The sequence below is a fragment of the Dermacentor silvarum genome, chromosome 9 (genome assembly GCF_013339745.2).
Source record: "Dermacentor silvarum isolate Dsil-2018 chromosome 9, BIME_Dsil_1.4, whole genome shotgun sequence".
Lineage (NCBI taxonomy): Eukaryota > Metazoa > Arthropoda > Arachnida > Ixodida > Ixodidae > Dermacentor > Dermacentor silvarum.
The window spans coordinates 73,136,705-73,153,944 of NC_051162.1; the positions used below are offsets into that span (position 1 = coordinate 73,136,705).

Here is a 17,240-nt window from a genome sequence, read left to right on the forward strand (position 1 = left end):
ATATGTCGAAACTGGTGTCATTCCTGAAAATTAATTTCAAGTGGATGCGTCTTGCAAACTCACCGGCTACAATTAGTAAATTGCAATATGTGTCGTAAAGTTATTAACTACGAAGTTCATTAGTCAGTTTATGGTAATTAGTTGAATCTGCATTTCGATTTCTCGTGCTACTAATGTCCTCCTCTACGAAGAAGCCAGCTCAACGATAAGAATTAGGCTACCTGCTATACGCAAGTTAAAAATTTCGTAAAGCCTAACTTTGAACACCCGGTATATTACATACATAATTTAGGTACTAGGGAACGAAGTTGTCTACGTCAATTTAGTTGTATGCTAATAATGAGCCCCGGACAGAGTGCTTACAATGCTGATTTTAATGTACTGATTCAGAGAGATCCGGCAAACCTGCACGCGGCGTGTCGGTATGATGGTTAAGCTGTTAGCAGGCACATGGATTGAAAAACCGGTCGCGCAGGTTGAAGACTAGCCAGGTGGAAATCCTAACAACTACAAAGAGGGGTGTCATCTCTATGAGATAATGCGCGGGTTCATTTGGCCACGAAATTTTAAATATTTGATTGCTAAAACGACAGGCTCACCATGCGGTTCATTGAAGAGAAGCAGAAGATTTCCTTATTGTGTGCTACAAACCACTTGCTGTGGTCCACAGTGGTTACGAAGCAATCTTCTTTGCCGGATGATTTAATACGTGTCTCCTGGACATCCGTGACACTGTACTCTCTAGTACAATATTTCTCTTGCGCAGTACCAGCGCCGTTTCTCCAAGATTGGACCGTGATATTGTCGCCGACTTCATTTCTCATGTCCTGCACGTATATATCTGGGATGGGTTTGGAAATCGATAAAAAATTTCAAATTTTAAATTGATATGGTATTTATTTATTGATTTCATATAGTCTATATTTATAGTCCTACAGCGCTTGGGGGTTACATGGTCATGGCGAGTAATGTGACGTTAGAAAGAACTCGAAAAAATCAAAGTGTGAACATTACGGTACGAACTTACATTAGATGGGGTTTCTTTAAAGTGACTGCATGGAAAGGAGAGCCACGAAAGAAATCGAAAGGCGCATTTTCTTTTCTACATTCGGCAGTTTTGTATGACTCTAGTGTTTTGGTCTTAATGAGATACTTGAGTTTGTATGTTTAGCGCTGTTATGTGTTCTGTTATGTGGTGCACGATATGGGCACTATGCAGATCATTTCATTCCATCATATCCATCTGGAGTCATCTAGAGTAGGACGTTAGACAGTCCGTCAGGCAATCCACTCAAAGATTTTTTAAAGAGCTCGCTTTTTATCGCTCTCTCTTCGAAGTAGGACTATTTTAGGAATTTTCAGGAGTTGTCGAGCTACATAGAGTTTATCTTTATTGATCATCCCGATCACGCATTCTCGTTTTGCTTTTTAGGGCGCACGTGATGGTCTCCATCATTGTTTTGCAGTTGCGCTTTCAATATAGCGTGGTATTACGGTCGAATCGGTGGGTAAATGCTAAGGACAAACCAGGGGTGAATATTTAGGATATGTCGAGGATTTCTTGCGTTGGTGTACTATAAGGCTTAAATGAAGCCACTTAAGATGCGGAAGGAAAGCCCGTTTTCGAAAGAAAGTATCATTGCAGAAGCGTCACCGTGACCAAATTGAATTAATGCCCTTCGGGTGCAAAACACATTTCGGGCCATTGCGGTGAAGTGTCGTCTTATAAGCTTAAACGACGGCATTGTGAAACATATCAGCGTAGTTTGACTCAACGCGCTGCTCACATAGGGAAAGCACACTTTCAGGACAACACATGTCAATTACACGGCACACTGGCAGTATCATGCTACATATTTATTAGTTTATTTATAGCCATACTTTCAAGGTCATATATAGCGTTACAGAAGGTAGAAGGTGCCATATAAGATCACACGTCTAAATACATAAGGCAATAAGGTAGTGAATTAAAATAAATACACTAGTAAAGTAAAAAATGACATAGGAAGCATTAACAACAACACATATAGCTGCATATAGACAAATTGAAGCGGAGCTCTGCACGATTCATGGTCGCAGATGGTATCAGCTTTATACACCGTGCCGAGTTCTGCTGAAGGTTTCCGGTATAAACCTCTCGCATAATGCCGACAACTCAATGCGCACATTCGCCTTCTGCCACCATCCTGAAGAATGGGCCTACAGCTAAGCGCAGGACGCACATAGAAAGCTTGTGGGCCGCGCAGGCCACAAGCTCGCAGTTTGTTCATATTTCACACTAATTGTAACATTTAGGTGCAGCTAAACGGAACGTGTAAGCGTCCCTATACAGTTGTCCCATTTTCGCACTTATGACCTACAGCTTCGTCATGAGGAGAGTTTCACTCGCCTAAAGGCATGTAAAGCAGTCAGGTTTCTTGAGCCAAGTATTGTATGACAGGCAGCGGTGACTGACAAGCTGACCCGATCGTAGGTCCGAAAAAGTGGAGGACGCTTAAGCTTCGCCTTAAGCGATATCGTTAGCGTTATCGGGCCCCGTTCGCATCGCATTTTTGTTTCAGTGGGCTTCACCGCAACACAGAACGTGAGAAAGCTAGCTTACAAAGCCCAAGCTTACACCAATCCCCTTAAAGTCGGCTTCCCTTTTAAACAAAAGTGCATTGCTGGGAAGACGTTTTGCCAGGGGCAATATAAGTCATCTTATATTGAAATGTGAAGGCATTAGCACCTTTTGTATTATTTTAATAATTGTTTGCTATTGCACCGACGCGCGCGCCTGTCCAAAACGCATTAGGAAGGCGAAGTCCCAATTTGACCTGCCGAGGATGCGAGCGCCATCTGGATAGCGTTTTGGAAGTAAAATACCCGAGAGCGTCATGTTGGTATGGTAGAAATGCTGGAAAAGGGGTTTGTGTTTGAGTTTCCTCGTAACAGAATTATGTTTTCTCTTACATTCAAATTACAATCCGACGCCACCATGTCTGTTGGTTGTGGTTAAGTCGTACTTTACAATTTCTCTGGCGGATTTCACTGTGAGAAATTCAAATTTTGTTCAGTCGCGGTGCTTCGGGATGAATTTCTCCTTCGCTAACACCTTGCGCCACGCGGAGGGCCTGCGCGGTCGGGGTGGTTGGTTAAAATTTTTCCGCAATGGACGCCGACACCACGCGGACGCCGACGCAAGATTTTCTGCGACACGGGGCCCTTAACGCTATCGCGTAAATACCCCAGCGTTCACGAGGCCACTGCGGCTGTGCTAGATGACGACGCTGAAGCTATACGTCAATACACAAGATATCGCAGCAAACCGTGCTTCTTTTCTTGAGTAATTTGGTATGACGATATCAGGAATGACACGAGAATTGACAAATGTTGCAGCACCTGCAGTTAAGGCCTCTTCTCGTCACAGCTTTTGTGTTTTTATAGACCGTTTCACTGTTTACAAACATAGGACCTGCACGGCTTCCGGTTTTGCCCTCTGACGTAGCTGCAAAGTGTAACTGGCAAAGAAGCAACCATGCGTTAAGACATAGAAGAGTGATAAGGCACGTGATCGGAAGTTTCTTGGGGGCGGCGCGCTCGCTGCTCTTATCGCGAGCATGAAACCGTGTATACGAAACAGCTGCATTCGTGGTGCGATTACGGGAACACGTCAAATGTATTCTACATATCCTCTTGCGTAGAACCAAGTTTCTGTTCGCAGGGACACGTGATGCAGTGAATACCTTCTATGTATGTAACTGAATGATACCTGTAGGAGACCGCACGAGCCACGAACTTTCTACACGGGATTGGCGCTCCGCACACGTCTCTGTTCAAGGTGATGGCGATGGCGATAATCCAATGTGCGCACAAGGTTGTAGGCATTATGCAAGAGGTATATAAACCAGGAATGGTTACCATGCATTATGCACGAAACCCAACTGTGCATCTGTTTTCGCGTCTTTACCAGTATCGGGCTTCCGAATATGAGAAAAAATCGTTATATCATCGGAGAGATGCGAATGCGCCTCCTTCTAAAAGTGTGAGCAGCCATCGGGGCCGTTAAGTGAACTTATACTGCTAGCCGACTTGGCTATGATTGATAAACGCGATGCCTAGTCGCTACAATGGGAAAGCGCTGATACATGAATACTTGTTTTCACTACAATCAATTTATTGTAATTAGCCTAAACAGAAAAATGAGCTTTTAGTAGATAGGCAAGCTCTGTTTTTACAATTTGCGTTATGAAATGGCTCTTGGTAATTATCTACGAGAGTACAGCAGATATTGGGCTTTGTTAAGATCGTCGCCTTAATAGGGGAACGACAATAATTTCCATATTTTTGAATTATCAGTGCTTAAATAAATCTTCGGCAAATATTCTACAGGAAACGGGGCGCATTTTTGAAAGCTGCTTACACTATGCTTTGTTGAACAAACGTTCTTTACGTACTTTTTCTATATTGGTGCCACATCTTATAATTAGTGGAAACAAAAGCTATGCTACATGTTTTTCTTGTTTTATTCATGAAAAAATGAAGTTTCAGATTTTGTCAGGTTTGGAGGAACGCAGTAGAAATTGAAAGAATTATCCTTATAGATCACATTGTCTAGAGGGAGCAAACTGCTTGCGAACAACGGCGAATGAAATTTTAGACAACCCATTGATATGTGTCTATATTGGTGTGCAAGTCGATCGAAACGAAAATGCACCAACAAAAATTGCTTAGGCACTGGATGATTCTGAACACTTGCGAATTCATGCTTACAATAAGAAAAGACAGAACAGCCCTGTGAAAGCATTTGCGCACAAAGGAATAAAAAATAATTTTTACCTTTATAATGTACAGTATTGATTCAGTATAAATTGGGAACATTATATATATATATATATATATATATATATATATACTGGGAACATTTTAGGAAAAAGAAATAATGGTGAAACAAAGCCTCTTCTCACAGCGTACCTCTTGACCAGGCAGGACTCTTTGCAATTGTCAACACTTGCTGCCCGCCGATGGTTTTGAAATAATCAACCTTGAGTTCACCTGGGTCACGATAATACTTTCTGTTCAGGAGGTCCCAGAACACAATAAAATTTCGCGCCCAATCCTCTGGCTTGGACTGGTAAACATTAGCAGCCTGGATTTGGAGGTGGTGCGCTATAGGCAAAATAGAAAAAACTGCATTTAATCACTTTCTACAATTAATTTTGTATGCAGCGCTATGCAAACTTACTGTTGTATAATAGAGAAACAATCGTCAATGTCTCTTGACCCCATAAATGTACTTCTTAGTATCTTATGGAGCGCATATTTGATGTTAATATTTACAAGGTCACGCTAACAGAAAGTGAAACAGCACTAAGAACCACATGATTGTAGAGGGAGCACGCATTGACATGGAATTCAATTCATCTCATCTTTTTACTTTTAAGGATTCATCCCCATAGCATGGTTCTGTGCGTGATGCTTTGCACAATGCATATTTAACAGTATGATATTATTGACAGTAGTAACATTTAAAACGTTCTTTGATAGACACATGCCGGATTATGCTAAAACAAATACGGAATGCACACCTGCCAGATGAGTTATCAGTTTTTACCCTACGGCTTCCGTTCTGCCGTTGAAAAGTCGTCATATGCGCACGAGGCAGACTTCTGCCTTTCGGTTGCAACGTGATCACGCCACTTGACGACGAGGTCACGCCCACGGCTGGTGGTGGGACACCTATACAATCGCTTAAGAAAACCTTCGAGCACCATGACACACTTTGAAAGCGCACCGAACCAGCCGTCGTTTGTACAAAGCCACCCCCCCACTAGCCATAGAGCATATAGTCTCTTTGGTCAGAAGAACCGTAGATGTTATCCGGATGTCCTAAACAATATACTTAGTAGACATTAGTTCTTAATTCAAGTTAGCGCAGTCGTCAAACTTTTCCTTTTAACAATAGTAATTATGTGATTATGATATTAGGCAGTACGCGTTCCATGCAAAGCGAACCAAATATTGCCTTCACATCTGCTAAGCGCATGCTGCATACAACACTTAAGTCTAAAGAACTGGAGAACACTGTTATCGCCAGAATAAGCAGCTGGAACAAACTGACTGCAGTCAGCAAGGCAACACGAATATATTATTGGTGGAAGCAACAGTCAGGCGTAAGCATTCGCAAGTGCAAACATAAACTGTCAGTACTATTAGTACGAGAATATGTGCCGAAAACATTTAGAGCATAGCGATTGCAATGGGGCCAACAACCAAAAGCAATGCCGCTTCTATTGCAATGATACCCCAACCATCCTTTCTAACCAGGCAAATTGTCACCCACTGGACGTTGCTAAGATGGTGCGTGCTATAGCAATTTTCGTACTACTAAATATTTCTTCCTTCACTTGTAGGCTTCACGCCGTGCCTTGGGCCTCATTTCACCGATAAAATATGAATTTAGGTATTGCTGCAATACGAGTGCAAGGTAACATGTCAATTGTGCGACGAATAACATTTCGGTCGTGATAAATATTTGACGATGGAATTTGCTTTGTGAACAACGCCTTCTGAGGGGTCAGCTACAAGTACTGGCAAGCTATCCCGGTCATGGGGGAATAGCATCAGAAAAGCAAAGGTGGTTGCACCCATTGTTGTGTCCAAATGTTTTCTGCAGAATATTCAACACAAAGGAGACAAGTTTACACGAGCAGAAGAAAGTGTGCACTGCAGCAATGTTGCGGGTACGTTGGCAGTGCAGTTTTTGAAATTGTAACTTCGAGCAGAAGATACATTCGAATGTATTCAACTTTTTCACCGTTGGTGTGTGTGTCCTGTTCTCTGAAATATACTGCAAATGTTAAGCCCGCGACTCGAGCAAATTCCGGCAGTAAATCGCCCATTGTGTAAGTTGTTTTTGTGTATGTGTGCTATCTACATTCATCGTTTAGAGTTTTGTGAGCGTCACTAAAGAAAAAGCAGACCTACGTGAGTTAGGAATGCACAAGGTATCTTGTTGATTAGACCTCAATTTGTAAATTACCCAGGCGAGCCGAGAAATGCAGACAAAATCTATTTCACGAAATCACCGAGCCGACGCCAGGAAATTATCTCGCCGAAATGGTCTCCGTACCTATTGTTTCCACAGTTTCGAGATCCAACGACAGGCAGAGAAAAAGTTGGCCGTTGTCTTGTCCGCTCGGAGGGTACTGGTAGCCACTTTTCCAGTCCATGAGGAAGCGCGGCACGCTGTGCTGCAACCACACTGTGCCGACACGGTTGCTATTTTTGCTTGCCATGACAACGCCTGCGAAAAATGCAACATGGTCGTCCCTGCAAAGCGTTTTTCTGAATAGGCAATTACACCGTTGTGACGCTTTTTGATGCAAAGATTGAAAATTCAACAGACAATAAAGACAATGAAAGATGGGCGGAAATAATTGCATGTCATAGAAATGCAATACATTGAGGAAAAGATAAATTAAAGTGTTAGAATTAACACATGCTGCCGTTGGGATCTAAACCAACGTCTACTTCCATACGCGTACGATGCTCTACTACTGATCTGCTGTGCGACTGTGCTGGTGTGTGTGTGTGTGTTTTGGGGTACTCTTGATTATGATTCGAGCGCTGGGAGTCCACATCCACATCCGATGTCCACGTGGCCGTGACATCGGATGTGGAATATTTTCAGAACCACCGGCGTATGTTGCACATGAACTTAGGCAGAGGCAAGGGGCAAAAAAAGATATCTTGCATAATACTGCTTAACATTATTACCTCCAGATCCACTTATTCTCGCTATTTGTTGACTGCGAGTAAAGACGACAATCAAGAAGTTGCATTTTTGGCAAAAGCAACATTTACAAGTTAGCTTGGCTTTCCAGTATTTTGGTGTATACTTTCACATGCGCTTCTTAACAATAACTTAATCGTCACTGATTTTGCTCCGGCTACGTGGATAAATTTCTGCAGTTGTTTACTTGGCTTCGCTAATAATTGAAGAACTAGCGTACCATAGCATGTCATTCGTTCCAGAAATCTTGCCTTCAACGTGGTCGTTATGCCGCTGCTGCCGTTTCACGCGCGTAAGTTCGCGACCCACACATACAACTCAATAAACACAAACATGTCGGTTGGTTCATATGGTAATGGTTTACGTAATCCCAAACAATGCTGGACTGTCATGCTTCTGCAAAATGCTTCGCGTAACATCGATTCTCACAGTGTGTGAGATCTACACAACTTTATTTTTCTGGCTGCTTCCCAGTGTCACCACTCGGCTCTTGCTTTACATGACTCACGATTTAACGCCTGACTTTTGAATTCCACGCACCTGAACAAAGCAATAAATGCAGCACAAAAAACATCCATGAACATATATGTTAGGTGTAGTATACCATGTAGAAGTCATGAAGAAATTAAAAGTATACGAAAACACAACTTGCCCTAGGTGCGAATGAAAGAAATGTGTTATTTATTTATGTACAATACATATAATAATAATATGTTAAGGTACAGCGGCAGTGATCCTTCTGTATTTCTTAGGAATTTTCGTATTTTTACAATATTTGGCGTTTTACAATATTTGTGGGCGTTGGCGGGCAGCAAGAATGCAGACGCGGCTAAAGACATGCTTCTTCTTTACCCAGTTTCTGGCTTTCACCTGGAATTGGCGCATTGCCTTGACGGATCAACCTGCTATTGTCCTGCACCAGATAAATGCTATCGCCCGCACCGTGCTGCTGACGGCGGCGGATGACTATCCAGTACTTGTTTCCAAGTTCCACCTGGAAACAGCACCGGTGATCCCTCTGCACTGGTCAAACGCATCACCGAGGACATCATCCGACGTGCTGTATTTAAGTGACCGGGCATCGTTCGCGCCTTTCAGTGGTACTTTCAGGTTGGTACTTCATATTCCTTGCATTCTAAACGCTCGAGTAATCGCTGCTTGCTGCTCGTCCAACGCCCACATGTTTTGGTACCTTTGGTTGCGGATTGCTTTCAAGTATTGAAAATGTTGCTATTGTCCAGTGATGTGGAGCAAAACCCTGGTCCCGATGAAGTTGACAAAGGCAATGCCTAAGTACTGGCTGCCATAAATACTCTAGCGAATACGATGGAAGCACGTCACGCTGAAGTGATGTTTTCACTTGACGAGGTGAAAGCTAGTCAAAAACTATTGGAAGAACAAGTGTCTGACATCACCACGAGATTAACAACTGTCGAAGAAAAAGTACGCGCTCTGGAAAGGCACTCGCAATGTGGATGCGACCGAAGTTCATCGCGTAGTGCGAAGTGAAAATGCTGCACTGCAGGCACGGCTTGACGACTTTGAGGATCGTTCGCGCCGTGAAAACCCAACTATGTACGGAATGAAAGACAACTTTTTCAGAAAGCTGGGCTCACACTGAAGAAGCCGTACGAGCTATCCTTGCAGAGCATCTATCTTTAGAACTTCCTGCAGACACAATTTCACGAGCGCATAGACTTGGCTCTTTTGTTACCAGCAGAAATCGTCCTATAGTTGTGAAGTTTGCTTCGTTTAAAAAAAGAGAGACTGTTCTAGCACAGAGGTCTAAACTGAAAAAAAACGGGAGTCGCTCTACAGGAGGAGTTTTGTAAAGCAGCGAGGCAGATACGTAAAAAGCTGATAGATTTCGCCAAGGCTACCACACAACCCTACAACCTAAGATATAATAGATTATATATAAAGAAGAAATGCTACGTCTTCTGCAAAGAAACTGATAACGCCTGTGAAATCGATTCCCCTAGCGCATTTGCATCTAGTAACCACGTATCTTTCTCAGATCCGCAACGCGTTGCTGGTTTTCCTCGGGCACATGCCTCCAATGATGCTACAACTTCCACTGTGCCACCCCCTCATAGTACTTCGACTTAGGAATCAGCGGCCGTTCAGGCGAAGCACATCGGCGACTATTCATTCCTTCTTGCGAACATCAGAAGTATATTAAAGAAGCATGATACCTTTTGTTTAATGGACACGTGCGTAGCCGATATCGTTGTTTTAACCGAGATTTGGTTGTCTGTCAAGTAAAGTTAAGAATTGTGAACTCTTTTCTTGTGAAAAGAAACATACAGTGTGCAGAAATGACCGAAGTGACCGATCAGGGGGCGGTGTTTTGATTGCCGTTTCTACAGGCATAAATTCTTACGTTGTCCCTATCCAATCAGAGCATGAATTTCTCTATACATGCGTTACCTTAAACTACCACGATGCCATTGTTTGTGCATGTTATCGGCCTCTGCTTTCTGCCTCCCCGTCTGCTTTCTAGCCCCACGTCTACGATTGTCTGAACAAAGCTTTGTATCGGCACCCGAACGCGCCAATTTTTCTTTTGGGTGACTTCAACTTTCCAGGTATTCACTGGAACGATTCCAACCCCATTGCAACAACTAATTCATCCGAGTGTATAGCTTTCATTGACGTCTGTTCTACATTAATTCTTTCCCAGATCGTACAAGAACCAACTCGCGCTGCCCCTTCATGTGCAAATGTACGGGACCTTGTGCTCACCAACTATCCTGATTCTGTCTCTTCGTTAACCCTACTGCCAGGTTTAAGTGACCACCTTACAATCCACTTTACTACGCCATCGCGCTCGCGCCGCAGATCGAAACATTCGAAAATAATCCGCGATTACGGGAGAGCAGACTTTCAATCCATTGTTACTGCTTTGGAACAGTTTGTTGACAAGTTCTTTCCGCAGTTCTGGGAGCGCACAGTGCAAGAGAACTGGTGTTTTTTTCAAACACAAGTCAAAGCGCTCATCGATAAATATATTCCGCTGCGAAGAATATCTAGCAAGAGACGTTCGCCGTGGTTCAACTTATCGTCAAAACGTCTACTAAACAAGAAAAAGCGCATGTTCCGCCTCTGCAAGAAACTTATGACTGACAGAGCAGGGTTGGCTTATCAATCTAGCGCCGCGGAATTTAAACGTGCTCTCATCGGTGCTAAACACTATTATTTTCATTCAACCCTTCCTTCTTTACTTACTTCAAATCCTCGCAAATTTTGGAATGTTATCAGCATGCGCGAATCTGATCAAGTTCGCTTGAAGAACGATCGAGGATTCTTTGTCTCAAATAAACAGTGCTGTATCTTGCTCAATGACACATTTTCATCATGTTTTTCACAAGTTGCACCAATAACCTTTCCTATTATTTCTGCACCTAACTTCTTTCAAATGGACCCTATTCTTATCGACTGGGTAGGCATTTCTAAAATCATTCAAACTGCGAAACATTCATCGTCAGCTGGTACCGATGGTATTAACTAGAAGTTTTTGAAAAACACCCAGACTTATTCATCCATTATACTGTCGTATGTATTTTCGCAGTCATTGCAGAGCGCTACGTTGCCGGACGACTGGAAGGTGGGAAAGGTCGTTCCGGTGCATAAATCTGGCGATGTTGATAGCCCCCGCAACTACAGGCCTATCTCATTAACATCAGTTCCATGCAAACTGCTTGAACGTATAATATCTTCTAACCTAATGTTGCATCTCGAGTCGAACTGTTTCTTCACACCTAATCAGCATGGTTTTCGCAAACACCACTCCTGCGAAACTCAACTGGTCGCGTTTACCAATGATTTGTTTTCTATTTTGGATTGCTCATCATTTGTGGATTGCATTTTTTCAGATTTTGCGATGTCATTTCATACTGTATCACATCAACTACTACTTTTCAAGCTTGGCAAACTAAATCTTGATCCTAATCTGATGATGTGGATCGAGTGCTTTTTGCAGGGCCGTACCCAGTACGTTTCAATTAATGACTGTGACTCACCTGCATGCCCCGTAACATCCGGAGTTCCCCAAGGCTCTGTATTAGGACCCTTGCTTTTTCTAATATATATGAACGACCTTCCTGATTCCATTGACTCACAAATTAGACTCTACGCTGATGACTTTGTATTATATAGACGAATATCTAAACTTTCTGACGCAGCCACTCTTCAATCTGATCTGGATAACATTCCACTTGGTGTCACACCTGGTCTAATAAACTAAATATTGGTAAGTGCAAAGCAATGAGAATAATGCGGACGACTAACCTGTCTTCATGCACCTACTTCCTTAATAACTCTTCTTTAACTTCAGTCTCTGATTATAAGTATCTTGGCGTATACATTACTGCCAACCTATCATGGAAAGCACATGTTGCACATATCACTAATAATGCTAACCGCACACTTGGTTTCCATCGCCGTAATTTTTCCAAGGCTCCTGTGTCCCTAAAACTACTTCTATATAATACTCTTGTGCACTCGAAACTAGAGTATGCCTCTTCCGTTTGGGATCCCCACACCAAATCACTCATACAAGTCCTCGAATCCATCCAAAATCGTTCTGTTGATTTTATACTTTCCAATTATTCTCGTTCAGACAGTATAACGCTTATGAAGAAAACATTAGATCTTCCTGACCTTTCCTTACGCCGTCTTATTTCTCGTTTGTCTATATCACAAAATATATTTCACCAATGAATCTTTAAAGCAATCACTTTTTATTACTCCCACTTACTTTTCATCCCACATGGACCACCGGTTCAAAGTTGGCGTGCCAAGCTGCAGGACTAATCTTTATTTTGATTCATTTGTTCCGAAGACTGGTGCGGACTCGAACCCCCTTCCTGCCTCCATCATGTCCATCGCAGTACCCGAAGACTTCAAGTCTACTGTATATGATCATCTTCATTAATCTGCCTACTACAAATGTGTTCTTGTATACCCAGTTGTATTCTTTTATTCTCGTATTCTCGTATACCCACTCCTCTCTGTAACACCGAACGGCCCTGAGAGTAAATAATTGAAATGAAATGAAATATTTGCCATCGAAGTGCTTCCAGCCGCAACCATGGCAATGTTGACGAATAAGCAACACCGGTTAAACAGAAGGCGTCACGCAAAAGTCTGAGCAGGAAAATGGCTAATAAAGAGTTTAACTTATTTACGGGCAGGGATGCCTCAAATATGCATCTCAACATAACAGTGGAAATCAGCTCAGAATAAAGTGCACTGACGAAGAAAGACTTGGATGTGCAGAAAATCGCCGAATTTATCCTCAGCACATGCTTGACGTGAAACATGGAAATAAGCGTCGTGCACTGTCAACGATGGGCCAAGAGCCACAAAGCTCAATGCTTTAGGTTATGCGAAGAGGTTGCTACACACCGGCGAATAGACGTCAGACATTTCCAAACGCGGACTGCTGTGAAATAGGAACATATCTTGCTAGATATAGCCACGCTACATTACGATGCCTCGAGCCAAAACACAATGAATGTCCTTCTAATTTTTCCAATCGAATGTAGGCATTACATTTTGCATGCGACCATGAAATTATGGACCCACCTTTTGAGTGTCCTCCTCGTGTACCAGTGAATTCCTTTGGCACCTGGTCGTTGTACGCAAGGTATGCGACACCCTGAAGTAAAACGAATCAAACAGATCACGCAGGAAATTTTCGAGTTATACACGGTGAAAGCCGTTGTAGAATCCTAATAGAACTGCTTTCATTCTAGAACCCCTGCGTTGTTTATCAGAAATTTCTTGCTTTCCTCAGAGTTGCGCAGAAATCAAATAGTTTCATGTAGTTAGTCATGTTCACGGAAGAGTTAAAAGTTCTCCACAGGTTATCGCATTTCTTTTATGAGACGCCTATAAATTTGTAACTTCTAGACTTTATATCAAAGTTATTTCCCTGGGTGCGAACTTTCCATGTCGGATTTTTTAAAGACGCGTTATGTTCCGGAATGTGTCCCACCACGTGAGAGGACATCGCAGAAAACAGATTGTCTGCACATTCCACTATAGGAGTGCGCGATGTGGATAATTATCTAATGTAGTGATAAATAAAGACCCTGTTGTCAACTACATACATGAATTTTCTCTGCCCAGGAAAAGATCACATCCACTACTAATAGCCCCAGAAATGATGAAGTGTTAACAGAGTCTTTACGTGGTAATATCTGCTAGTACTATATATAAATATTAATTATTTTCCGTGTACATCTCTCCGCTCTATGGTTACTGTTTTCATGCAATTACGGAAATAATTTGATTAGGGGTCCGAAAGCTCTAGGTATTCTATATACTCCAAGTTTCAAGATTTATTTCGCTCACGACTTGTCAAAAACTCTTAGTATTATTATGTTGGGACTTTTACAGTGTTTTCGATGTTTGTTACTGTTTTACTTTTCATTGCAGTTGCCTTATGTTGTCCTAATATGTACTAATGTTTTGTCTGAAATAATTGTGACTTATTTTGTATATTACCTCTGTTTCACTCTTTTATTACTTTTGTTATATTTTCTTGTTTTTGATATGATGTATAATCTATGACGAGTGCCTGTGTGCCTGTAACCCCCCCCCCCCCCCCGCCCGCCATGTAATACCCTCATAATGAGGGCCTTTGGGGGTATTTTGAATAAATAAATAAATAAATAAATAAATAAATACTGCATTGCTTCTGGTGTAAATTTTTAGAAGTTGAGCAAATCGCGTTGCTGTGGGCAATTTCCCCCAGCATCAAAGTAAAATACACTTGGGTACTGCAATATTAGCTGTGTTTGGCAGGTTGAGCTCAGCGCCACCGGGTGGCTGCACCGTGCAGGCAGTTGACGTCTGCGTCTACACTCATCTGTTAAAACGCCCAGTCCGCTTGCATTAACCAGAAAACGAGACACGTTAAATCTCTCTAACATGTTGGTTTGAACTCAAGTTAGCATGAATCACACGTCGTTTCTTGTGTTCTAGAGCGCATGATACGATGTGCCATGCAAAGTCCACGTCATAGAGAATGGGACTCTGGGAAAATTTTTATACAAACTTATCTATGTGAGTGGAATTTGACTGCCTATCTGTGGATGTGATCTGTTGAATAAAGAGCCTGAGTAGGGGCATGTGAAGAAGTAAGCTGTATTTTGAATCAAACCTCTAAAATGTATGATGCCAAATTTGCAGGTGAACTGTGGAGGTCTATATATATATGTGTCTGTACATGGTCTACATATTTTACTGTTTTTGACAATTATGTGCTCCTAGCACGTAAGATGTGCATATATTCTTGTTGTATATTTTCTTGTCCCGCGCACTTGCGCATTTTCATTTACGTAGCGTTTGCGCACTCATTGTTCGCTGACAAAATAGGAAATATTTTTCTGCGAAAGGAGCGCAAGAATTTCAATAACTTATGGAGTCAGCATGAATAAATACACATTGGTGCAACTCAAAAGAACAATGAATGCAGTTCCTGCAACATGTAAAGTGCTGTTCTGGGAAAAGCTATTTTAAACATTTTCTACGATCACCAACGTCCCACCGACTCTTTCGTCGCAACATAAAAATATATAATAAGACTGATGGTGATTTGCCTGCAGACCGATGAACTCGTAAGTGTACTGAGGAACTTTAAAGAAAACGTTACGTATGATCAACTCTTAGGAATATTGGCGTATTTATGAACATTGGTGTATTAAAAGTATTGGCCTAAATATCGCAATCCCTTGGCGTGTATGTGCTTCCAAAGCCATCTTGCAAAATATTGCAAAAAATTGCAAGCCAGTGCACTCCCAAAATCTAGTTGCCTTCCCTACTGAATTACAACGTTTGTAAGGTGACAGCTAATAAAACATGTCAGATTAACTTTCCACCTACTTTCAACAGTTTCATTAGAGGTACCTTACGGCGTGTTGCAGCACAGAAAACAGAAAAAAGTTACGATCACTGATAGATGACAAGCAATGCGGCAAGTGATGCTTGAAGACGATTTTCTAGCTTGAAGAAGGGGGACGAAAAAGAAAGTTAAACACAGGCTTGTTTTGTGTATATACGAGCTCGCCACTGAGTGCTAAGGAAAACTAAAAAAGAAGGAATGAAGTGTGATAGAAGTACATACTATGCAGTAAAGCATTAAGAAGGAAAGATGTGCGGATAAACTAAAGCACAATTTTTTGAGTCCGCACACAATAAGCGCGTCCTCTGTAGCGGAGGAACATGTTTAAGTATTTGCCTGCAGAACACAGTTTTATACAATGTCTGAGAATTCTAGATACTGCCGAGGGGCAATAGTTCAGTTCCTCAAGAGGAATCGAGAGTGCTTTTCCGGACACACTGTAGCAACGACAATAGAAGATGTTTGACCATCGCTTCGCCGCTGTTTTTTTTTTTTTCAAGCCGCACTTTGGGCCATGTCAATGTGAAATGCATGCTCATTTCTGAATGCCACGCCAAGCCACAGGTTTATCTGATAAACAGCTAGTGCCAGACTTGCTTTTCGTTGTTTTGTCGATTGTGTGGTGAAAAGAAACAGAACATAATATATGAATGGAAACTGGGTCGCTGTATCAATTTAGTAACAGTCAAGGTGAGGCCCTCCGACCTTACCAAAATGATGTCTTCTGTAGCGTACCAGTACGATTGTCGAAGCAGATGCAGCTACAAAGCTTCACTCGCTTGAGCGCCAGCTTGCGCCAGCACACTGGAGCGTGAACGTAGTTATCAATACGTCTCCACATCTTGTATGCACTTCTGCAATTCCATCGTCCACCGGTGATACCAAGAGGAGAATAAAATATGCTGGCTTGCAAAGTTAGCATTCCGCTCCTGAGGCCCACTGGATCTCTCCTTTCCTGGAACTTTATTGCTCACATGTCTTCCGCTGACACAGCCTACTTCATGGCAACTTATCATCATGTGGTAGTGTCTCAACATGTTTTGCCATGTGTCTATCCCCAGTGCATGAAAACACGGACAGATTGGCGCCGAGTGGGAAGCATGGCCTACAGTTAACAGGAACTACGCAATTGTACCTTCACGTTTCGTCTGCAGTGCGTTCTTGTGGCGTTTCCTCTGTTTCTGTCATTTCTCTTATTTATTCTGCTCCACTTGAGGCACTCGGACACCCTCGGGCTTCCGATTTACTACTGCGATTTCGACATTGTGCATTTGCGCTTACAAAGGCGGACGTGTCCTTTCTACCGTTGAACACCCTTACTCTGTGTGTTTGCTGAGAGCATGATAGTCCACTGGAAAAGTTGTCTCTTAAATTCACGGCACCGAGCACGGTGCCTCGGTTACCTTACCACATAAATTAGAAGACATTACTGAAACATATTTTGGCACACTGCTTAACCGAGTAGGCTGCTCTTTTGCCCCACTCACATCCCTTCGTACCGTGCATACACAAATTTCTTGGAGCTATTGAGATGAGAATTCATTGCTTGGAAGC

At 42.3% G+C, this 17,240-nt stretch overlaps 1 protein-coding gene across 1 annotated transcript; it reads right to left on the reverse strand.

The window, feature by feature from the left end:
• Positions 1–581: 581 nt before the first annotated feature.
• Positions 582–16,527, reverse strand: LOC125939838 (deoxyribonuclease-2-alpha-like). The gene is made up of 5 exons (XM_049655313.1): positions 16,462–16,527; positions 13,364–13,436; positions 7,112–7,285; positions 4,954–5,148; positions 582–841 (listed from the first exon to the last, which is right to left on the reverse strand). The coding sequence occupies exons 1-5, from the start codon at positions 16,525–16,527 to the stop codon at positions 582–584; spliced, it is 768 nt and encodes a 255-aa protein (XP_049511270.1).
• Between the last annotated feature and the right edge of the window lie 713 nt (positions 16,528–17,240).

Excerpts from the sequence above, each read along its gene's own strand:
- LOC125939838 (XM_049655313.1), bottom strand. The coding sequence starts at position 16,527 with ATGTGGAGACGTATTGATAACTACGTTCACGCTCCAGTGTGCTGGCGC. Across the intron at positions 7,286-13,363 it reads ACGAGGAGGACACTCAAAAG|GCGTTGTCATGGCAAGCAAA; the intron begins GTGGGTCCATAA and ends CATTTTTCGCAG. Across the intron at positions 5,149-7,111 it reads CGAAACTGTGGAAACAATAG|CGCACCACCTCCAAATCCAG; the intron begins GTACGGAGACCA and ends TTTTGCCTATAG.